The 25,401-nt window shown below is 38.7% G+C and overlaps 1 protein-coding gene across 7 annotated transcripts in view; it reads left to right on the plus strand.

Moving 5' to 3' along the window:
* LOC116719441 (IQ motif and SEC7 domain-containing protein 1-like) overlaps nt 1–25,401 on the plus strand; it is a 127,271-nt gene that overhangs the window by 63,840 nt on the left and 38,030 nt on the right. Inside the window, exon 1 of one of the 7 annotated variants that reach the window (XM_032562275.1) lies at nt 4,894–5,501. The exons of 4 other annotated variants lie outside the window; for them this stretch is intronic. In XM_032562275.1, the coding sequence (XP_032418166.1) occupies nt 5,425–5,501 (77 nt within the window). In that variant the 5' untranslated portion in view covers nt 4,894–5,424. Of the gene's footprint in view, nt 1–4,893; nt 5,502–9,335; nt 9,710–18,095; nt 18,177–25,401 lie in introns of those variants that run through there. 2 more of the 7 variants (XM_032562194.1, XM_032562595.1) reach the window with 2 other exon arrangements.

The following is a 25,401-nucleotide window of genomic DNA, read 5'->3' on the forward strand; positions in this document are numbered from 1 at the left end:
AAGCCTTGCATGTTCAAGGGTGCGGGGCTGGTGCCCGTCTTCAAAGGGCGAAATGTGGCGCAAGCTCTGGACATGTCATAATTTCACCTCAAGTAGAGATGCAGCAGAAATCAATCAGCCAGAGATTTAAATTTGCCAGTTTTACATCTATCGTCTCTGATAAAACAGGTGCACTGTTTTATTTTTTTAATGCATCAATACTAAAAAAAAATCACACAATTTCAGTTCCTAAATATCAAACCAACAGCATGAACTTTCAAGTACATGTTAACAGCCACATAAAGGTTTCATCTGGGTTCATCTGGATCAAAAACTAGTACCGTTACCCAAGAATATGAAGCACATTCTTCTCTTTCATGTGGCATTGTTATTAGTAAATCAGTCAATATTAAGATTGATTAGCCTGTGCACAGAGAAATTTTAAATTGGAATCAGTAGGAAACACTCTGATTGGTACATCTGTAGTCACAGGGAAACAAACATGCAAAGGACATGCATACGTGCACATGCATATTCTGCAGCTTCTCTTGTGCCATCAACAGTGTCATCCTGTTGGGTGCTTGGTGAGGTTGACATTTGTAAATTTCCATTATTAAAATCTCATTCTTATAATTTTTGAGGAATGACACAATGTGATTCTACCTATTTGGTGTTCACTGAATGCTCCTGTGGTGCGGTTTGAATGGGAAAAGAATATGGTACATGTGTTCAAACACAGTCGGGACTAATCCCCAAATCCGCCAGACTCCTCATTCCTCCCTTCACAACATCAGCTCACTGGCTCCTCAGCTCTCAAAACATGGAAACTGCTGTAGTCTCACCACCAGGGGGTGAACTTTTCTAACACATTTATTCAGACTCTGTTCACATTGGCTTTAATGCAAGCTCTGACTCTTTATTAAACATTGGTATAACTCAAGGAAGAATTTTTCATGTGCTTTTACCACACAATTTGAAAGAATTTGGCAATCAGTATTTATCCAGTCGGGAAAAACGGATTATCTTACATGCGTTTCCGCCCGTTTTAAATTCATTTCAGGGTTTTAGGAAATGAGAGGAATGCTTTCTGTTTTGCTTTTTCTTTTCGCTTGTCTGCCTCCTCCTCCTATGCCGTGGGGCCCAGTTTTGATTGATGTGTTTATCGACTGCACAAGCCTTGCCCAAAGTGAGCCATCGTGAAATCCACAGGGCAGATAATCAGTGTCTTTGTCACTGGCAGAGGGAAATGTGCTCTCTTTTCTCCTCAACCTTCATATCAGCCCGGCTCCCTATACAGCAGTGTAAAGAGGCAACAAGGCAGAGGAGACATTTTGAGCAATTCAGGTGGTTTTTCAAAGAGGTCATTTGTTCAGATTGATGGTTGAACAGCCATGATAGCGTTTTGATGCCTGAAACGGGGAGGATTTATATTGATTTGCCTGCAGTGCAATGCAGAGGGATTTTAGAGAAAAAACTTAATAAGGCATTAATATTTTCTACATTTTTCTATATAATATTGACTTATAAAAATAATCTGAAGTTCTTTGTCATACATTAGATGATTAACTTTCACTACAGGCTATTCTGACAGTCTATTTAATGCTCAAGTAGACATGCACATTTTGAAAATTTTTAAATGAACCAACTTAGTTACACATTCCACACTGTTGCTGTTTTTTTATATAACTACACTGTATTTATTGTGAAATTTTGTCCTTGTGCAATACTTTTAATCTTTATTCCGAAAATCTCAGAATAAAGATACCAAGACAGTAGACCTGTAAGTGGTACGATCAGTGAAGATTTGTCAAATACCAATCATTTAAAAAAGTCTTAATTGAGACCTCAAGCTGACGACTGGAAGATCCCCATCTGCCTTGAAACTTTTGAATTAAGTTTCTGCCATGTTTTCTTTCTCTAATGTTGAAGCATTGGTAGTAATCTGACTTGTGTCCTGTGGTACTGTAGCTGGCAAAACTTGTGTAGGTGGACCTGTGTGGTGCTGGACTTGGAGAAAATGTCCAATTAACCGGCAGCTTTCAGCTTAGTCACATGCCTGCCATTTTGAACCACCAAAACAAAAACCGGTTATGCTCTACACACGTTTTCTAATCTCTTTCACTCAAAAGGAAAATTAGCTTTTCTTTTCATGCAATATGAATGAAAATGTTCCTGCTCTGACTTTTGAGTGACAGACTCAGCAGGGCTTAAACATGCACTCACCTCTAAAGTTAACATTTTGTGAATTAAAAAGAAAGGAACTAAAAGGTTTCTACTTGAGTGAATCATCACAACAGATGATTCATTATGAGCTTTGGTGCATATAATTTAAAGAGGCTTTTTCTTATAAGTGATTTAATTGTGTTTTATGACTTCTGTATCTCCAGCACGACAGCTCTTTTAAAAATATAATACAACAGTTTTCTACCAATACCCTCCATTTGTTCCCAACAAATACAGGGAGCATAGGGATTTATTTTAACAATGTCATATCATTACATTCTGTAAAACTGTAAGATAGCAATTTCCGGTTTTTTTTAATTGTCATAAGACAGAGATAAAATGCAGTAATAATGTGTAGACAGTAATGGATGTTGGGTTTCACATGAAAAAGTTTACATTTTGAGAAACTGAGGGTCCCATTATTTTTTTCATTATTACAGAGTAAAAGATTCACAAATCACCAGCTGTGTTTTTAAAGAATCTGTAAACCCATTTTTAATTTAGTTCAAGCTCAGCATCATTAGCTGCTAATGGTTAGCATGTTTTTCTCTTTTCACAGTGAGTCCAAAATATTGATGTCTTGTCTTAAAGTTTCTTGAATTAGATTGAGTTTCTGTTTGTACAATTTTGCAAGCTTATATTATCCTTTTTGCTAACTTGTCGATGAGAAACAGAACTCATCAACAGGTTAGTGTTAGTACAGAAAATTAAAGAAGCTGATAAAAAGCTGATAAAAGGTTTTGCTCACCTATGTGTCTGTGATGCTGGGTTTTGATCAAGAAACAAAAATGTCTTTTCTTCATATTATAATATGGTTGAAATTTCATTTTAAAACGGTAAAGTTAGTATACTGCAGTAACATTAGAACAGCATTATATTGCCACCCTAACAACGTAAAAGCTAGTTTATGAAGGAAAAGTAGGAAAACTAAATTTATGCCCGTAGGTACGAGCACAGGGGCATAGAATGAATGTGTTCTAATGGCGATCCCACCAGAGAAGAAATATCATGTAACAATAATTAACAGTACAGTCGAAAGAAAATCAGATTTGATTTTAAGTGTCAGAAATAACAAGCAACATGCTGAAGTCCTTTGATACATAATAACTCTTCAGGATATGACCTCCTGGTCTCTCAAAGTGATTTTTCAGCCACTATATTGCTGAAAGATCATCCTGTTCCTGCAAAATAGGTGCAACCTGCTATCTGTAAATTTAACGACACTGTTACCCGAACCAAAGTGTGGCAATAAAATGAAGTCGCAGCTATAATTTTATTATCTGATTTAAGTTATTATAGTTGGCATTCTCTGCTATGCAAGAGATTGCTTACAAGTGTGAATGCTTGTTACACAAACCCTGTTCTTATAAACTGTGGTTTATGAAGAAAAAGGTGGGTAGCTTGTCAGCTTGACAAGTCCCTCATTCGCCAACTCTACCAAACCAGCAGAGCAACTCAAGAACTACTTGTTTTATATTGTAATTATAGATTTGTGTTGTTGAGCTTAAAGCACTCTTCTTTATATCCAGGGGTCATAATAATAGCTCACTTAATTCAGCCAGCAAAAGTCATCCTCTGACAGCATCTAGATGACTCTTCCTGAGACAGACTATTCTTTGACAAGACAAATCTTACTTTTTTAGCTTCACCATAGGTGTTCATTTCATTCCTACTGTCCTGACTGTATGGAGAGCGCCGAAACTGAGGCAGAAGTCCGATGGATAGCACATAGATTATTAGCATCTCCCTGCTGAAGTTCAACTTTTACCAGGAGTTGTGTGGATCGACTCGTCAGAGCCAACAGATCGAACTAGCGATTACTTTAACACACACGCGATGATGCATGTTTGTCTTTCTCCGGTTTGAGTATTAGTGCGTCCTCCTCTGTGTAAATCCATGAAATCCTCGATGTGTTTGCGGACACTGTGAGTGGCTGAATATTGATGAACACTACCCCCTCCCCACTATCCCCATACATGCCTGTTTCCCACGGCTTCTGGGTCAGAGTGGCACTGTAGCGTGGCACTGCATCCCAGGCAGAGAAAGAACAGCACTTTGCTCGTGTTCAAATGCAAAAACCCTCTTTAACTGGAAAAGAGGGCAGTGAAGCAGTTTCTAAACGCTGCAGCACTTCTGAACCTGTGACTGATGAAGAAGGTTGTCTAGGTTTAAAATGGTGGTTTCTTAGTGCCTTGTAATTAAAATTTTAAGTTTAATTGTGGATAAAAAATAATATTATTTTTATAGAATATATTATAGAATAAACATTAGCCTCGCATTTACCTGTATTTCTTGCTTAAAATGACAAAAGAGTGAAGAATTAAAAGCTCATTTATTTAACCAAAGATCCTGCATGAACTCATGTGGTTCTACAACATTGCAGCAGCCCCTCCCTATTTAAAGGCCAGCCAATCGCAGGCTGCTCGGCTGCCATTTGAAGCTTCAGTAGTACGGTAGTGTTGCCCAGCAACGGGAGTCGGCACATTTCTCGGAGGTCCTGTGTGGATGGCTTTAGCTGTAACAGGGAGAGGGAGACAGAGAGAGCAAGACATGGAAAAGCAGGAGAAGGAGAGGAAAGGTTCATGGTTTCAAGGTGAGGATGTCTAGAAGCTCAGAAGAGGGAAAAAAAAAGCCCTGTTGGAAAGTTTGTTCTTGCAGCAGGAGGAGATGGATCGGAAGAGGGGTTTGAGAACCCCATTCAGTTGTTTCAAACTGAGATGAGGGAGTTTAGGAGACTTTCACACATTCCAGTACCAGTGCCGGCTGGAGGGGCGCCAAGCTTTGACCGTACCGTTACGTCTCAGAGGATCCCAAGACGTGTGGAGAGGCATCCACAGAGGACACACTGACTGACCTGGATAAGATTTAAAATAGAGCCAAAGCAGCCAATGTACTTCTTATTTTGGGAGGTGGATCCCAGACATTAATACTGAGTGCAAATCAGTCCACGAAGACTTCTGATCTTTTTATTTTTATTTGGCTTTTAAGGCTGTGACCACGTCCAGGATTGATGTGGTTGTTCTGGGCGGGTTAAAATCTCTCCCTCTGTCATCCAGCGGCAGTGGTGAAGCTGGAGTTTGGAGAGGAGGACGGAGCTGACGTCCATGCTTGGGATTTTCTGCCTAATAAAAAAATTATGAACAGCCAGCTGTGATTCTGCTGCAGGGATGCCTTGTAATATGGTTGGATACTCTTCTACCCTGTTGATTCTCTGAACTGAAGATGTGGAAATTCAAAGCGTTTTGCCTGGACTATTGGCACGTGCTTTGTCTGCACCCACACAACAACTTTTACAAGAGGTATGTTTATAAACAGTTGCAGCTGGCCATCATGTTTGCCTTGCATGCAGTTACATTTTTTCGTAAGCCTGTCACTGTTTCTGCGTGTGCTAAATTGCCACCTACACTACATCACTTAAAACAAGAGTGCAATTACTTCATCAGGCTATTATCAGTGTCTGAGTGAATCTGCTTTGGGCTTTTTTCCACAAACTCTTGGCTTAAAAACTTTTTGTTCAGAAAAATCTAACGCAGCATTGAGCAGATTGCATTTCTGTCCACCTCTCATCTGGTGGACACTCGGTTCCTCATTTTTGACCCTATCTTTGCAGTTTACATCAAATTATTATTTTTTTTAATCTGACATGCAAATCATGGGATCACACCAAATAAAATTAGAGATCTTTTGCCAATGTTTCAATTTGCAAATAGTAACAGAAAAAAATCACAAGATGCGCATGCTCAGAATTATGGTTATTTTTTATCTTTTAAGCTCATCTTTCAAGCTCACCATTTATATTTTCACACCTTCTGAGCTTATTGCCATGTGTGCGTTAGTAGAATATGGTGCTCCATATTCTGTATGTATGCTCTACATTCTCAGACTGAGAATGTAGTCTCAGCAAACAAAATGCAGTTTGATTTGTTTTGCACAAAGCCTTCAACTTTTAGTATTTGTAGAAGACGTATATCTGAAAAAATTCTCTCTGCTACATTTAGGATTTCTAGCTGTGTATCTTTGCGGAAATTTCCTGCGATCGCTCCCCCGTCATGCAGATGTTTGATGTCAGGAATGGAGGCGAGCCGCAATGTGAAATATGTTTGAAATCAAATGCTGCTTTCTGTCTGTATGCTAATCTGTTCTCACGTTGTTCACACACACATGCACACGCAATTTTGATGTCTCATGAACTTGCTCCATAAAAATTCAATCAGAATGCAGTGTGTCCAGGATTTATTAATAATTTATCATTTTTAGCCTCCAGCCTGCAGGGAAACTCCTGTCTGTAGGTTGTGTTGTGCTTCTCTGAATTTGAAATAATCACTTTACTAATTTGAGTTCACAAGAACTTCAAAATGTGTATGTTCTCCTATTTTTTTATTGTTTGGAGTTTGTGTTCCACACAGCTTTTTATTTTGTTCTTCTGTGAACTTCAGCTACAAATGGCTTACAATGTGTTTCCTACTTAGGAGCCCTTTCTTATTAAAATAAGACGCTTATATCATCTTCTCGTTCCATCAGGTGGTCGGTCTCGCAAGGTCCCATTCTCGGTCCACTCTTGTTTTTTCTCCGTCTTCCCGTTTTGTTTGAATTTAAAGAAACATAATTTTTCATTTCACAATTACGCTGATAATTCTCAGATTTTTCTCCTTATCAAAAGAACTTTGCAGTTCATCTGAATAACTCACTGGATTGTCTGAATGATTTGAAATCATGAATGGCATAACATAAAAGAAAATAAAGCCGGTATAATAAACTTAATTTTTTTTTTTTTGAAAAACCCAGTTGATATTTTATTTTTAAAAATCTTTTCCAAACTTCAAAACTTTGGGAAAATTATTGCAACTTGTTCAAAACACTTCAGCTTGACCTCCAAAAGGCAAGTGCAAGCGAGGCCAGATCTCGACTGTCATGGCTTCTTTTCTGGTTCCCTTCATTTTCATTTTAAATTTTTAAAATGTGCTTAGTTTCTTAGTTTGCTTAGTGCTTGGTGCTTAGTTTTAATAAAGATTAGTTCAATAAGGATTTATTTTTGATTCTGTTCCAAGATCAAATATCCAATTTTAATATTTCACTAAACTGGATAGTTTTAATTTAGCATTTAGTATTGCTTTTGTCATATATATATATATATATATATATATATATATATATATATATATATATATATATATACTGTATATCGACTGTTCAGAGTCGAGGCGACTTAGGGTGCAAAGAGCATTACCTTAGAGCATAAAGGTAAATAAAACTATAGTTTTATTGGGGTGTAAATGTTGCTAAATAGTCTAAAAAGATAGCCACATGCCTTGACAAAATCCCCCACTAACAAGCTTTACTGCTTGCAATGCTAAGTAGTTGTTAGCAGAGCCATTATTGTGTGTGTGTGTCCATGACAAACTGAGAGAGATTATATAAAACAGCTCAAAAGTATCCAAGTTTTGCCTAACAAACCAAAGGGGACCTATCTAAAAATCTTTTTTTCGTGATTAGCATGTGATTAATTACTTACTTCCCTCCTCTCTCTTGTAGCAAACTGTCCAGTGAATTTGGTCTTCCATAATGTGTATGTCATAATTTGAATGTATGCCTTAACATTTGTTAATATACAGCATGAGATTACTATGAAATTTTGGTTTAATTATGCAACAGTGTTCTGGCGGTCAGCTTAATGATAAAATCAGTCACAATATGGCTTAGAGTAACATTACACACATGGCACACTACTATAGCTGCACCAAAACTTTGCAACAGCCTGCTTTAATATGTATGTAATACTAAGTATTGATATAGTATTGCCTGTCACAAATCAACGTCATAAAGGTCTTCACAGCATAAACATTAACACTTGATTCGATTAGAAATCCTAAATTAGGATACTGTTGATGCTAAACATTTTCAAAACCAGTAAAAATCTAAATTGTGTTACTCTTCAAAACAAAGTTCTAATATTTCTAGCTTGATTTCTACCATGTGGAAGATCTCGGCATTTCACAGCCTGCGAGCCACATTCAGTCCTTTAAATGACCTTTTATTTAGAAAAGCAGAACTTATTTTCATTTCTTAGCTCCCCTGCAGTTGTTTTTGTTATGTATTTATGCTAAAATGGACTGAATTTATATAGCACTTTTCTATGAATACTGACCACTCAAAGCACTTCAGTTGGGTGACATTTATACACCAATGCACATTGGGCAGCTTGGGGTTAAATGCCTTGCGATGTCCCATCCATAATTGACAGAATGCTGGAATTGAACCATGTGAAATAAACATAATGTATCTTTTGCAGGTTTAGTACATCACATTATGTTGCTCAGTTGCAGAGTGCAGTGTTGAAAGAAGAGGGTGGAAAAAAATCTTATTTATAGTGTATTAATAAATGTTAAGAAGTTTATACTTAGAAAACATGTTCTGTACTTTGATCAATTCTATTTTAAACAGTTCTATTTTTGCCTACATTCTCTTATTGTGCCATTTCCCTTGCATATGCATTGACATATTATGCATACAACATCTTGGTGTACTTCCACTGTTTTTCCAACATTGTTATAAATAAGTTTAACTTTGCATGCAGCTGTCTATGACTCAGTGTTCTCTGGAATTATTGGATTTTTCCACCCAATCTTAGCAGCTCATTATATGTCTAATTCCGAAGTAACTGGAATATTTTGGTCAGTGGGTGTAACTCATTACAATGCTTTGACTGTAGCATAGCGTTGTCTGTGTCCTGAGACTGTGCTGTTTGAGCCAGGTCGGAGAACTAAGTGAAAACAGCCTCTCCTAGCTGCTGAACTGGGGTTCACCCTCCCACCCCGCATGTCCTTCCTGCTGAGAATGGAGTGATTGTTGGAGCCATTATCATACACAATAATCAAAATTTATTGTGCTTTTTCTTTTGCTTTTAAAGTTTTTACCCCCCTCCCCCAAAAGAAAAGAAAAGTGAATGCAGGGCCTGCCCGTCACTGTTGGGAAGCAAGCATCCTGCAAGAAGCAGCTGAGTGAAGGATTGCATTGGACAGAACAGAACGGAACAAGGAGTGTCTGCAGAGGGGAGAACGAGGGCTGGTGTGTTGGTCAATGTGGGTGGAGAGCTTTTGTTAAGAAGAGAGATGATTTTTTTTTTCTTTACATACTGGTCCTTTACCTTACTTGGTAATCAGACAGATTGCAAGAGCTGCAACTCTGAGCCCAACATAAAGTGGGTCAGGGAGGGCTTCGGAAAGGCAAAGACAGAGCAACTTTTAGCAGTGAAAGAATGAATCTCACTGTGGCTTCGTCTATGGAAAGTGAAACATGTGGGGTGTAATTTGTGGTTGAGGAAGCAGTTTGCACAGACTTTTTTTTCTTCTGCTGCTGCTTTTAGGGAGCAGTTACTGCACTTTGAGACTTTTTTTTATTTATGGAACTGCCTTTGGGTGCCATGTATGTGTTTTTCTGATGTCCACGCTGATGTCACCGTCATATGGAACAAGATGTGGAAGTACTGCATTGCCAGTCGGACTATAAGGTAGGACAGCATATGGCGAAGAGTGTTGATGGCAGTGGCCTGCGGTCTGAGCACTGGTTGTTTTTCAGTCTGACCGCAGCAGTTTGTGCAGATATTTCTGATCAAGTAACATTCCTGTCCATATGCTCACAAGCCCGGTGGTTTCCTCTCTGAAACCATTGGAAATATATTATCAGCCAGCTAAAAAAGGCAGGGAGGAAACAGTGGAGACATGTTCAAGGTCTTTCCTGGTACTTTTTTCTTTGTCAAGGACATGTCTTTGACTGTAAAGGCATAAAAAAATAATCTGGATTTTCTTTTATTGTCTTCCTTGAGCCCTATTAAAGTTTTATCTTTGTCTTGGAGTAGAGGACTTCATCCAAGATGTTCCCTGACTTTTTTTTTTTTTTTTAAAGGAACACAGAAACCAGTAAGGAGAAAAGCTTTTCCTTGCTCTGTGTGACATCCTTTTCTCACTAAATCTAGTGATATGATTATTATTGTATCAATTAATCGTTTTTTGGTTTTTTTTGTTAGGATCTGCATTTTTTGCTTCTATCAGTCCTGGGTATAGGACTGATAGAAAAAAAATATTCACTTGTGCAAGCAAGTTTTTTTTGTCTTTCTCAAATATAGATGTAGTTTAAGCATTTCTTTTCCTGCTTGGATCAAATGATCTTTTATAACTGATGAATAAAAGGACACACACAGAGTAGTTTCTAATATTAATGTGTGTAATGATTAACTCATTATGAGATCACTGCAAAATGCATTTAATCAAGCAAATATAAAGAATCAATTCTCTTGGACTAAAATACCAAAATGTGCTTCAGTCTGAGGCCTCCACAGATTCTCAGTTTTATTGTCATCATGGCAACTGGCACTTAATGAAAAGAGGTAAGCCAATACATCACGGTGAATGGTTCAATCCCCAATCTAATTACAAATAGGCTTGTACTAATTAATTAAACATTTAATCACAATTGCTTCAGATAATCAAAGTCATGCCAACATAATTTCTCTAAACATTTTTGTTTACTGGAGTTTAAAACAACTGGGTAACGCATACACTCACGCATACACTTGATCTATTTTGAGAGTTTTTGCATTTAAATTGTGTTAACTTATCTATGAATTTGCACTATAGATATTTTCCCACACAGATCTCCCTGGAGCTTTTATTCATCTCACCCAGTCAGGCACAACGTAAACTAAAAAAGACAAACTTTAATTATACTTGCTGGTTTGTAAATAGCTGTGAAAGGCAAAACCTATAAGTCAGTCAAAAACCATTTGGGGCTTCACAAAACCAATCAGGTGTTGGATGGAGGTATTGCTTTTAGCACCATTGCTTCACAGCAAGGAAGGATCAGTGGTCAACTCCGGCCCTGTGTGGAGTTTTCTCGGCTTGTGCTAACCTGGCTTTTCTACAGGTACCCTCCACAACAAAAATGTAGTACTCTCAGGGGTGAATACTTGCATGCATGGTTTTCTGTCTTATAGAAATCCTGTGTAACCAGAAGACATACAGAGCATATTGTTAATACTGCATTCAAGAAGAATTTCAGGTACAGTTTTAGTTGGGTACTAAAATGATGCTGCTGTCGGTAAGTGAGACTTTTTGTTTTGCTCTATATGCTGTATATGTGGTCAATATTATGAACATTAAAGAACTATGAATGCAATATTTAGACATATATTATATTACATCAAGTGTCTCATGTTCATTTGTATTTGGCCAGCTAAATGAACACTACTGTAACTCCTCCTAGTCCCTGCAAAAAGTATGTCTTTAACGACTGAGGTTCTGGATCTCAAAGGAAGTGAACACATTTTCTAGTTGTGAAGGAAGAAAAGTGTCCTCTGAATGATCAATATAATAAATTCAGCAGCAGTATTGCAGTTCAATACTTTCCTGAAATCGGTGGTGAATGTCTTTAATTTAGCGTGTTTGATTGAGCAAATCCATTCTTGTATCCTACTGTCTTTCCACCTGAGAGCGATCTGGTTTGTGTCAAGTCCAAAAGGAAAACTCAGACATTTCTTCCCTAGTGAACTTCTCCCAACATATTTTAGAGATTCTGGGCTCTGACAACTCTAACTCTGATGAAATGCTTCATATAATCTCCGCTGAGTTCTCTTGATGCAAACGTTGAGTCCAGTCACCTCTTGCTAGAAGAGTCCTATGAGCCACTTGTGTCTGTAATTTCAATCTTTCAGTCATAATCTTTTTTATTTTCATTGGTGAGGATAGGAATGTAGACAGATAAATGAAATATCAGCAGATAAATCAGTGGAAGCAGCACCAGAATTCCTGCAGAAAAAGAAACAATCCATCTATGCACTCACTGCTCCATCCTACCATCCATCATGAATGAGGCAGACTGCAAGATAATTGCACTCCTCCACTTGAGGCAGAGATTGACCACTGACCTGGATGAAGCAGGTCACCTCTTTCTGTTTGAAAACAGCAACCTTAGATATAAAGGAGCTGCCTCTCATTTGTCTTTTGTTTGTGAGATTTGGCAAGAGCTGGGAGTAAAAAATGGCTTTCATTACAGTGTGAGAAGATAGAAGTCTATCTATTAGTCTTTGAAATAGGAATTGTTGTTAAATGGGATGTTTATCTTGCGTTTTGCTTCCTTGACATCGTCAACCTCACCATGGTTGATGGACACCATGTAGGCGTCTCCAGGAGACAGTTTTAGTGAATCTCCAGTGTTTAATTTAGTTTTTTGTGCTCCTGACTTATCAGCTACCCCTAAAACTTAGTTGTGATTTCCATAAACAGCAGTGGTAAAGTTAAATAAACACTGTTCGAAAGCCGATGCAGCCAGTGACGACTGACGGTAAGTGGAAATATCTTCCTGTTGGGTGGCTGACATATTACAATAACAGGGCTATGCGCAAATATACATGAATACATCATGAAACCTTTAGCTGTGACACTTTAGACACCAGGGTGCATTTGATCTGGCTGCTTCAGTCGTCTCAGTGACAAACACGAGCCAGTGTTGAGTTTCAAGAGCGCAATGACGAGAGCATTATTTATTCAACGGTGCTTGCTCGTCCCGTTGTGAATATCCAAGAAACTGAGCAGCAGAAAGAAAACTCTGACAAGAACCGGGATGTTAAAGCACCTCCTGGCAGCCTCACAGTGCTTCATAAAAGGTAAAATAACTTAGTTGTGATCTTAACTGAGTGTGACTTGATTAAAAATAAAATGAGAGCAGGCTCTGACCTTGTGTTGGTTTCTTTGCCTTAGTGTGCTGGCTTTAAGACAACTTACAAATTTTTTGGGAAGAGGTTTGAGAGGAACTGTTGATAATGGAAATGTACTAACCTGCCAACTCACAGTTCCACTGTGGTGAGTGGAGAGGAGGGGAAAAAAAGCCTCGGAGGTGGAAAAGCTGAGACGTGTCTCAAATCGAGGCCATGTTCAACTCTGAAATATTACCTTGGTGTTGGTCAGCTTCCAGTTAGACATGACAGAAATGTTGACCATGTTAAAGGCTTTACCATTTGCTGTTAAACATCAGATTTGGTCCTGGTCAGAAAATAATTTAGGCATGAATCTATTTGTCACCCCAGGTAAGGCGTTCATAGTCTATTCAGCACATCTAGATTCACTTGTTGTCAAACATTGTTTTTGTGCTCATGCTTCAGCGTTATGCTCCATCAGTAGAGGCTGCCATTTGAGTAACTGTATATCAGTAAATATGCCTCAGAACTGAAGTTGCACTGACCTTTTAGGCTAATTTTAGGACAAAGTGTAATATTTCCATATAAATAGGCAATGTGCAACACTTGCACTACAAAGGAATAATGTGCAATAACTGATATAACTATAATATGCAATAGAGTGGATCCCCGGTATTTATGAGATGGGGACTCTAACCAAATGTAACTAAAATGTATTAATTCTTGAGACTCCTTTTTAAAAAAATGCTTTTAGTTGTTTGTTTTAATAATTCAAGCATCAAAAACGCCATATTGTGTATTAATATTCACAGTAGAATCCATCTTGGTACTAGCACAGAAGCTAATATCTACAGTCTTGGGTGTAGAACCAGTCAGCACCATGGGAAATGAATGGCACTCCTGGAGCAACTATTATTTATATTTCAAGAATAGTCAAAGGACAGAGATAGATACTTAAAGGGTGCACTGGCGCTCTTGTTTTCTGTTGAGCCTTCCTGTTATCTGCTGAAAGTCTCACGCTCTTACCATTTGGTAATCTGAAAGAACCGTACATACATCTCGAGTTTACTTTCCTATTAAATGACTTCTAAAGATGTGCGCTTTAATTAACTTCCTTTTAAAAACCTGCTTGAAGTTTGAATTTTATTCCCTCATCAACAACTTCCACACTTTAAGTGTGATATGAGAGTGCTTACATGTGAGTCTCTGATTGATCCGATTTTTCATCGTTGATCATGACAAAGCAAGAAAACGGACCAATTTCAGTTACCTGCAGACTTTTATAGTTATCCATCTCTATGGAGCCTTTCATATAGATATACTGTATATCTCTATACAGAGATCTAAGCTTGAGCTGCCGCCTCTGTCTACAAGCCACTGAATATTTTATATGCATGTCTCTCCCAGAGGGACACAAGCAGAGTGTGAGAGGTGATTCTCTTTCCCTTTTTTCTAATTTTGTTTAAGAGTTATTATTTTTCTAAAATAGTTTGTAGCCTTTAGCACCAATAATGTGTGCATATAAATGAATCGCAGGAGAACAAACTACATCCATCACGTTCTTTTCACCTGTCATGGCTGCAAGGCTGAAACATTATGGGGGAAGGTACTTGGGAACACTGCTTCTGGTGCATGCTTAAGCTGTGAAGCGTTTGAAATGCTAATCATCTGAGGAGGCTTGTTTGTTTACTTTAATGCACAAGAACGCCAACCTCGCAACAGAGCACATTTTTATGTCGTATTCATTCCCATCGACCCCCCTCATCATCGAGGTGTCTGATCAGAAAAATGCACATGAATATAAATGATTCATTTGGAAATATTGGCATCTTTCTGTTTTGTTTCCCAGTGCTGTTTTTATTTTTATAGACACACTGTATGATTAAAGATGAGCAAAGAGATATTTCGCCTGTGCTCTGCTCTTTTTGATCAGTGGACTGTGACAGCTCAGAAACACGGGCACCATCTCTTTCTGAGAGCTTTGTTCTTTTTTTTCTTTTTCTTTTTTTTTTTTGCTGTTATTTTACTTTTGATGACATGTTCTTTTTGCATCTCCTCCCTGTGCCTGCTTGGAGAATAATGAGGCTCGTTGCTGCATTAACTTATGTAATGGCGAGCAAGCAGAGGGCTGAGATAGGGGGAGGTAGGGGAGTGAAAGAGGAGGAGGGGGGGAAGTAGAAGAATGATGAGCTCATGCTGCTGCACTGCAGCTTTTATAGACACTCTACACCTATTGGCTTCATGCCATATGTTGTTATGCATATTGAGGTCCATTTATGCAATTTCCTTTTATGTTCAGTAATTGTTTGATTGACGATTTGCATGAATGTGGTTTCTAAAAAAAACGTTTTCTAGCATAATGTGAAGCTCTGCAGGCAGGTTTTCCATTCAGTTTCTGTATTAATAATTCTAAAAGGCTTTGAAAGATATTATATGTGACACTGTCTTTTACCTGCATCACTGATGATACAGAGAGACGATGCTCAGCCATGATCAAACTGAGCCAGCGTAGCTCGGCAATCACTTTTAGGTTCACCAACTCTTTTTTTATGTGACAAATAAGTCCCTCATTATCTGGCACATGTTTTGATTTATGTGTGAAATGTGCAAAGAGAAGCAGGGTCAGGTGATAGGTGTGTGTAATAGTGACACAAGAGCTATGCCACTTGGTTTTATGGCATTTTTTTCTATTAAACAGAGTGCTCCTTCATCAGGCCTTTCAGCTGTGTCTCATCCTGTACTGGAGAACAAATGGATAAAAAATTGTTTGCCAATGATTTAAGTAGTACAAAATTATAGTTAGCAGTTCTCTGCATCACACTATGCCTTGATGAAATATTCATAGCCCTTGAGGTCTGTCACACTTTGTCGTGTTTTAACCACAAACTTTTATGTCATGCCAACATAAAGAAGTGGATATCTGTGGGTTGGTAGGGAAAGGATATAATTTAATTTTTTGGGATAATATTTCTGCTTCAAATGTTTCCAAAATTGTCCCTGTCCTGTCTCTTGTGTTCATTGGTCTACATTAAGTTTTTTTTCTTCATTAATGTTCTCCAACAAAAGTGTGAATGTAATGCTTCTCAAAATATCCATAAACCTGATATTTCTTTTTACCAATTAGCTGACTTCTGTCAGTAGCTGTTTGCACATGACTTCATTTAGGGACATCAGAGTAAAGAGGACTGATTAAGTCCATATGTGTGCCACATTTTTGCAATTTTTCTTTGTGAGATTTTGAAAAAGAGGCATTCTTTTCCTGGCATTTCATTTATTTACTTCTTTGTGTTGGCTGAAATGACTATTTTCTCTAGAATAATACTCGATCAGGAGCAGTTTTGTTTTTCTCTGCCTTGCATTGTGTGGGCTCATTACTTGGAAAAATAGCGCTTGTCTGTTCTTCAGAGTGAAATAGCAGAGCTGTCAGGGGGGCTGAGACTTTGACTGGTAAACAGTCATTAAACTTAAATGTTTATCCTTACTGGATTTACAGCTGGAGGCTGTGTGTAGATGGAAGCAGATGTTCTTGTGTGAATGCATGTGAACATATTCACTGCTGTTCAGTGAATGGTGGGTCTGCTGTAGCTGTTGCCTTGACAACTGGCCTTGGATTTGAGCACGTGCAGTTGTGATAAATCCTGCTCCCAGTCAATGAGCCTTTATCCACAGAGTTGTAGATACCTGCATCATTCAGGTTCTCACAGTCACCTGATTCCTCCTCAGAGACACTCCACTGCTCATACATCCTGCAAAATTGCAACTATACTTTGGATTACGGTGCATTATAATTATTAGTATTAATGTATTTTTACGTTTTCCTCAGAAATTAAATAATCCCTTTTGTTCAGTGTAAGCCCAACAAGGCTTGAAATCATGGAGTTATGAAAATTTGGACTGAAACACAACTTTCTGCAGTTTAAATGAGCTACTCTGCAGTTCTCAACCCATTTTATTGTTGTTTTAGCTTGTTTTTTTTCTCTCTTTCTCTCTCTCCTCCCAGTTCTGCTCTGTTTTATACCATCTTGTTTTCCTGCCTCCTTTCAATCAAGATGAATGAGTCCATTCGATCGGTCATTGCATCCTGAAGCCCTGCCGGTTCTTGTGTGCACTGTGCAGTAGTGCCATCTGTTGGCAGAGACACGTCAGGGCAGGGAGCAGCTCCAATGCCTCCAAACAAATCTCTTGTGACTTATCGAGGCCTTATGTCAATAAGGCTCCTTTTGAATGCCTATCTTCAGTTACAAGCCATCAAAGTTATGAGACTGCTAATGACCAGTTTTTCAAACAATTCAGTCATTCTGCGTAGAGTCAAGAAATAAAACAATAGTGGATATTAAAAAAAAAAAAAAGAAGAAGAAGAATTTCTGTTTGGGTCATAAGAGGAGGAAAGGAAAACAAATTAAGGCAGATGGGGGCTCTTGCCTTGTCAGGTGTCCTACCGTGGCTGCTGCAGCCGGATGGGCCCATCTGCTGGCTTTTTTCCCGGATAGCTGCTATTGAGCTTCGGTGCCAATGATTGCATAACTGTTTTAATACAAGAATGTTCATGCCTGGCAGCTACTATATCTTTTATAAGTTAGTAGTTTGTGGTTTTAATTCACAAAGGAGTTTTCTCTTTTTTTCCCGTTTTTATTTTTAGAGAATCCTACTTCCAAATAGGTTTAAATGTATATATTTGTTTCTGAGCTTCTACCCAAAGTAAAAATAAAGTCTTGTTTCCCTTAAATTTAAAGACATTGCTATGTAAGTGCAGTTCAGAGTGTACTCTCGCTGTCTGCTTGAGAGCTCAGTTTTCCCCTTCGGCCGCACCATGTGTCCTAACGAGGAAAGGAAAGAGGGAGAAACAATTGGTGACCTTGCAGAGCTGCAACACGCAGGCTCCAGACCCGTCCCAGCCGAGCCACAGGCATCACAGACACTAAAGCCGCTGACCACACAGAGGGGCAGAGGGAGGTTTGAAGGCGAGCAGAAAACTAATTGTAAAAATGGGAGAGATGGAAAATAATGGGACATATTCAACGGCAGAGTGAGGCTGTGGGCGACACAGCTGAATGAGGCATGGGGAGGGAGCGGGGAGTACAAATAGCCTCTTTTTCATTGACGCTTAGGGAAATGTGCTGATTTGCGGAAAGTAAACCAGTCAGATGGTGGTTCCCTTTCTCGCATGCCTGATAGAGCCAGGCTAGCTTTCCAGTCACCACGGTCACCTTACCTGTCTGTGGCTTATCACTAGAGCCTGGATCTGGTTTCACGTTGCACAGACCAACCCAGAGGCAGATGTGTGGAGGTAGGTGGGCTCTACTCTGAGTCTGTGATCTCTCCGGCTGTGAAGCAAAGCCTTCCTATAGATTCTACAGCGTTAGCAGCAGCTGTTTGCATTGTTCATCCCTGCAGGTGTATGACAGGCTGGCATGCTGCATGTCGAAACAGTAATTACCAAAAAGTTTGATAAATGGAAATGTCATTAATGAAGCATAAATGTCAACGTTGCGGGAGGGATGACTTTAATGTTTGTTTTTTTAAATGACTTTTGTGGGACTGTGATTTCCATCCTTTTATAGTATTTACCCTTTTCAGCTAATAATACATTTATTGAATGAGTAATTGTTGGTCTGTGTTTGCATGAGGTTGACACATTTATTAGAACTTGAGGCAGATTTCAGATATGTCAACCCAATTGACAGATTCCCGATGCCCTGCTTAGCTGGATTTATTTTATTTGCTTTATGCAAAAGGTCAAAAACATCTTAACTACATATTTTAAATATTATATCTTAAAAATGTTTGATTCTTTGGCTGCTTGATTCCTGAAATGAGAGCAACAGTGAAGCCAGCTATCAGAATTGAACCCTGGGTTATTGTCCTAAAGATGAGAAGACACACATCATCAGGCCATTTGAGATTAAAAGCAACAAAGACTTCAAATTTAATGCACTTTAAGTATTAACTTCTCTTACTCTTGCTATGAGAAACTAGCCTTCCTGTTATCCACCTGAAATGTTTTGTGCTCTTTGGCAACATGAACAAACTACAGACATGTTCCGACAAGTTGCTGATAATAATTTTCTTCACATGTCATTGTGTGCTACCTTTGACTTCATTTTTAAACACCTTCATAAGATCTTCTTTCCTCAGTTATGGCAGTTACACTGAAGAATGTTGTTGTTAGCTTTACTGGTGATAATTACTATTACTTTTACACTGATAAAAAAAAATTGTCAAATGTCTTGTACTTGTATAGAATTTCCCAAAGTCCAGAGTATCCCAAAGTGCTTCATACTACTTTCAGTCATTCGCCCTGTTCACAGCCTTATGGTGGCAAGCTGCTGGATAGTAGCCACAGCTGCCCCGGCACCACCGGGCATTCTGACCACCACCAGCAGGCAAGATGGCTAAAGTGTCTTGCCCAAGGACACAACAACAGAGGCAGACAGAGTGAGAATGAAACCGGCAACTCACTGTTTATCTTCTACCACCATCAAATTTCTGCCTGACCCAGTCAAGCTAAAGAAAGTCTCCTGATTCTGGCTGTTATCTGATTTCTCTATGGTTTTCCCTAGTTCGCTGATTTCCTATAAACTGCAGGAATTTAATGAGTTGTGTCCCTCTGACAGCACATCCCTTATGGTCGTTTGTTACATGATGCACCCTATTGATGTTTTCCAGTGCAGCTAGAAAACATCGCTGGACCTTTTACTGTGTAGACGCTTGCTTTGTCCATCCCAACTTCCTCCCATTAGTCAGATTAGTAAAATAAATGGCTTCGTGAGGACATCATTAGAATCTATTAGCTGCACAAATTATGAAATGGTTTCTACCTCATTGGTCTTGCTGAACAGTGGAGCAGTGGTTAGAGGATACATAGCTGCACTATGCTGAACACACCCATGCACATGTTGTGGCTCATCCCTTTTCTTTCTGTCCTCCCCTAAGTTGTTTTTGCTCTAACCCATCTTCAACATGGCAGATGGGTAGTTGCTGTGCTGCATTTCATGGTACAACAGATAAAAGGAAATACCCTACAGGGACAAATGGTGCCTGCTTCGAATCTCTGGAGCAATTCACTACACAAACTTACGTGGTGCTTCATTGTGAAGTGGAAAACGCAGTGACCTGGCTTTTCAGCTTATTATTCTGCATTGGACATGGCTAAAATAACCTCCCAAAGCTGCTTATACACAATGCACCGAAGAGCGTGTTTCCTGAATACATTTAGTTTATACTGAACAGATGTTTGTGCATTTGTACAGGAGGTCAGGTGTGCGTTATTGTGACCCATCGCACTCACAAAAACCGTCCTGTGGAACTCGGAGCGCTTAGTTTTGAAAACATGTGTGGATTATGAGTAAAAAGGATCTCATCCCTTTGTCAGGGTTGCTCTGAGCTTGTAAATCCCTCACTCTGATGCTGCTCCTTTCAGCTGTCACCGCAAGCTTGTGGTGGTATGCTGCACGGTTTACACAAAGTTTAAGTCAGGCAGTTGACCTTATTTACACAATGGATTTGTTAGACAGCAGGGATGATAGTATATCTTGAAAACTGACAATAACTAAAATATGCTTCCATCAAAACAATGTATCACTGTCTGAATATTAAATTAGTTTTTAATAGCATTTTTCCCAATAAAGTTTTTAAGTTAAAATTTGAAATTTAATGTGAATAGAAGGAACCAGGTATAAAAACCGAAGTGGAGTTGCATTAGTGTATAAAGAATATATATTACTATCAGGGATGGCAATGTCTTAAAACGCAATAATGATTCCTCTGTGTTGCCCTGCTCCAAGAAGTCTTTGGCTTCAAAATATTGGCCATTTATTAGATTGATTCTCTGTGTGTTGCTATTCTTATGAAAGAACAATCAGTAAGAACAATCAGTACCTGTAATAATCACCTCATAATAGTCACCAAAGATTTATACACTGTAATGTTAAACCCTTCTGTCTTCTCTCATATAAACTTGAGCGACATCCCGTTCTAAATGAGCAGGGTTTAATATGATGCTAGCCAGTCTTTGCGGTTATAACAACCTCAGCTCTTGTAGAAAAGGATTTCCAGGAGGTTTAAAAGTGCATCTTTATTAATTATTAATGATTCTTGAAAATGTACATTTCTGAGGACAGACAGTGACGTTGGACGAGAGAGCCTTGTTCAGAGTCTTTGCTCAAATTTATCATATTGGTTTGAAGTCAGGACTCCATATTTGTTCATCCAGGTCTTTATGGATCTAGCAAGCTGTCTTGTTGAAACATTCCCCTTATGCTGTCCCCACAAGTAAGGGAGCATGAAATTGTCCTGGATGTCTTGGCATCATGAGGCCTTAAAGGTTCCATTCACTGGAACTGAGGGAGCAAACCAAACTCCTTAAAAAAGGCCAACATCATCATCCCTCTGTAACAAACTTTACAAGTGACACAATGAAGCCAAGAAAGTTCTGAACTCAAACATTCAAATCCAGACTCATCCATGTGATTACCAAATTGGGAGGCATGATTTGTCACTTTAGAGAACATGTCTATACTGCTCTACATTCCAGAGCTGGTATGGTTTTTTTCCAACTGCTTCCAGTGCTTTAGATTGTACCAAATAGGTCGGATGCAGTGTTTGGCCATGGGAACCCATCCCATTTAGATTTATGTACCTGTTATTGAGCTAATCTGGAGGTCACCTAAGGTTTTCAGGTCTGTAGCTTCTGACTGAAAAATATTGCCAACCTCTACACATTATGCTCCTCGACATCTGTTGATCCAGATATGTGATTTTACATTGCCTGTCACATTTATGAGCTATAATTCCCAATCAGTGCCACTTTAATGTGATACCACTAACAGCTGACTGTTGAATATTTAGAAGTGAAGAAATTTCCCTGTTGGACTTCATCCTATCATGGCACTGACCAGCCCTTTCCTTCAGAAATGTTTGTAGAAACAGTCTGCATGCCGTGGTGCTGGATTTTATAAACATGCCCATAAAAGTGATTGAAATACCTGAATTCAATGATTTGGTTGTGTGAGTGAATAGATTTAGAGATCTAGTGCCTTTTAGTTCATAAGGGCCAAAATGAAAGCAAAGTAATGGGTCATGTTGCGATGCTGTGTCAGAGCCTTTTTCACATTGTCACGCTAAAACCACAAACCTCAATCCATTTCCTTGGAATTTTGTCGGAGAGAGCAACACAAACTACTTTATACATATCAAGTAGAAGGAAAAACACCAGTGTTCTCAAGGAAACTGTCTGACTAGTGATAGATAAGGGGTTAATGCGGAGTGTATGCCCTGCATTTATATTCACATCACTGTATTTGTATTGCCTTAAATAAATATCCAATGCAACCAATTTCCTTTAGAAGTTACATAATTTGTGAAAAATGTTCACGATGTATTAAGGCTTTTGCAAGACACTGTACTCTTACTTTTCATTTAGGAGGATGCAGCTACCAAGAGTAATTGGTTCTAATGATGGCCTAATTAATTCGGCTGAAGTGAATATCTCAGGTTGCCTGCCATGAATTCCTAATTATTTTTGCTTCTTATTACCTGCTGCATGTTGATGTCTCTGCTTACCCTGGCTTTGATGTAACCCAATCTCAGGCCAGGGTGTTGGGTCTCATCAGATAAACAGCAAGAAATACCACTGCTTCTTATAGATTAAATACATATTTTTCAAATATTAACTTCCTTTGCTGTGGTTTTGACAGGGAAGTTTAGAAAATCTTTTTTTTTTTCTTGTACTTCAAGGTCTTGCTTTGAATCATCTTAAGAAAATAGACTCCACCAGGATGGAACACATTTTCATTTGACCTTTTCTTGATTTTTATGTCGGTCGTAATCACAGCGGGGATGGTGTGGGCGTGAGATTCAGCCCCCTGCTTTTCACTGAGGGTGATGGGAAGTTTTCTTGATTAAAATGACAGAATTGGTTTTGTTTTTGTTTTGTTTTTTTATGAAAAGAGCCCAAAACCAACATGTCGGAACATGCAGGTCTCCTTGTGTACACTCGAATTCTCAGGGAAAAACTGTGGGATGCCAGAAAATGGGAGGTGGAAAAACATCCTCTGTTTTCTTAAAAGCCTGCTCACTTGGAAGTGTTTTGTGAGGAAAAGCTGTACAAACATATATAGCTCTTGACATTTCTAACATAAAATTACTATCACAAATTTCTATGTATTTTATTGAAATGCATAATTTTGACATGGAGAGAAGATGATACACAGTTTTTTTTAATACAAAATCTCTGAAAACTAATGTGTGTGTTTGTATTCAACACCATTTAGTTTAATCCCTCCTTTGCTGGGGAAGTGAACAAATTAGTAAACAGAGTCTATGTGCGTGTGTCTCAGTATAATTGCAGATGTTCTGTGAAATCCTCAGAGATTTGTTAGAGAACATTAATGACCAAACAACTTCACAAAGACCAAGGAACACAGCAGACAGGTCAGAGATACAGTTGTGCATAAAACAACATCTCTTGGGGTGCTGTTCAAACTATTTTTCCACAGAAATTGGAAAAACAGTTAAAATCCTAAAGGGACATGGTCATCCATCTAAATTTACAAGCTGGTCAGGGAAGCAAATAGTGAGAGTAGTTGCAAGGAAATCTATGATAACCCTGGAGGAGCTTGAAGGATGTAAAAACCTCATGTGGGACACTTGGTGCACAGGACAACTATTAGTCAAGTACTCAACAAATCTGAGTGTCAGGAGTAAAGCCATTATTAAAAGAGAGCCCAGTTTGCCAGACATGGTTGCAGAATACTATGTGCATCTGAAAGCAAACCTGAAAAGAGGATGGTGGCAACATCATGCTGTGGGGATGATTTCCTTCCACAGTAATGTGAAAGCTGGATCCACTTCTTGGCAAGATGAATTGAGCTAGACAGTCCGGAAAGAAAACCTTTTATAGGTGTCTGTCCATTTGAAAAAGTAGTGTATCATTTTCCTTCCACCTTTCCAGTATACAATAATTAGTGTTGGTCTGTCGCACAAAATGTCAGTGAAATGTGTTGTACTTTATGGTTTATCTCAATGTGAATTCATATTTTTGCAAGGTTGTGTAGAAGGCATGTTTTAAAAAAAACACCTACCAGTATATACTGATTTATTTTATTTTGTAATTATCCCAATCGCTTTATTAGAACTTGAATTAAGAAGATCCAGCCAAACCCATTCTCTGTCATGGTGTGGTCTTGGGAAAGCAAGACGGAACTTTTAATAAGTAACTGAGGGGCTTGGGGTCGATAATTCTGCATCCTGCAGACATCTGAGAAGTAATTGTAGTCGATAATATAATAAGGCTTCTGGAGCATAAGGGCAAGCTCTGGGGATTCAAACGGATATGTGGCACATTTGAAATTCCTTGCTTAGCAATCAGAGGAATTTATTTCTTTTTTCAACATTTCATAATTTTATTCATTCTGGTGCTTTTGTAAATTCTTCAGAAAAGACTTGGTTGTTATTGACCCCCGCTCAAACGCAAAAAAAAAAAAAAAAGTCAGCTAAGCCTTGGTTGTGAAGCCAAACATCATTAGCTATCGTCTTGTTCATCACAGAGACAGTGAATTAATCTGTGCACTCCTGCAACCCACCTCCCTCGTAAACGGCTAAGGAGGTCACAGGAGGCATTGAGACTAATGAAACCATAGACACAGCACTGATTAACCTCTCCTTGAGGAGTTGTTATCATAAATTCGAGTGTGCTTGTTGTTCTGCATGAAGCCCCGCATCGTGTCCTGCACCGGTTCTGGCCTGTCTGAATGGAGCGCAGGTTGAAATATAAGATCTGCTGACGTGCAGGCAGCAGGTCTTGCAGAGAGGTGGTATGAATGGAACTTGCAGACTCAGGATATCTTGTTTCTCTGGAATATGTCAACATGAATCAATTTCTCAGCACTCCTATGACCTGCACAGAAGGTGTTTTGCAGCTGCTTTTTGCATTTTGTGTGACGAAAGAATGAGTCAGGCGCGCCTGCTTTATCTCTGTGCTTTTGTTCTGAGATTGATTGCTTTCTGGTTGTCTGTGTGAATTAATCTCTGACCCGATAATCTCGTTTTTTTCATAAATGTGACTTTTTGGCATTTCATTCATTGTTTAAAACCCAAAAAACGTGGATGACTTTTTTTTTTCCATAAATGCATGGACAAGTGAAACAAGATTCATAAATTATTTCTTCAATAGTTTTATTTCTTTAGACATTTCTAACTGTGGCCTTGAATTAATATTTAAACCCAGCTGATCAAGTTCTCACTGTGGGGAAAATTTATCTTTAGTTTTTTCATATTCATTCTTAAAAAGCTCAGTTTGGAATGAGACCTGTTTTCTGCTTGGATGTGCAAAGTTTTGAACAAAAGGGAAAAGAAAGCAGAGCAGCCAGGATTTCCTTTGACATTTAGAGACCCTGACACACCATTTCTGCTGAGGTACAGACTTTTATTACCCTTCACTAGAGACAAAGGAAAATAACAGAGGAAAGTTGTATTTATGCCTTTGTAATGCCAAATCCATTTAATCTGCTTGA

Source organism: Xiphophorus hellerii, chromosome 1 (assembly GCF_003331165.1).
Source record: "Xiphophorus hellerii strain 12219 chromosome 1, Xiphophorus_hellerii-4.1, whole genome shotgun sequence".
NCBI classification, from domain to species: Eukaryota; Metazoa; Chordata; class Actinopteri; order Cyprinodontiformes; family Poeciliidae; genus Xiphophorus; species Xiphophorus hellerii.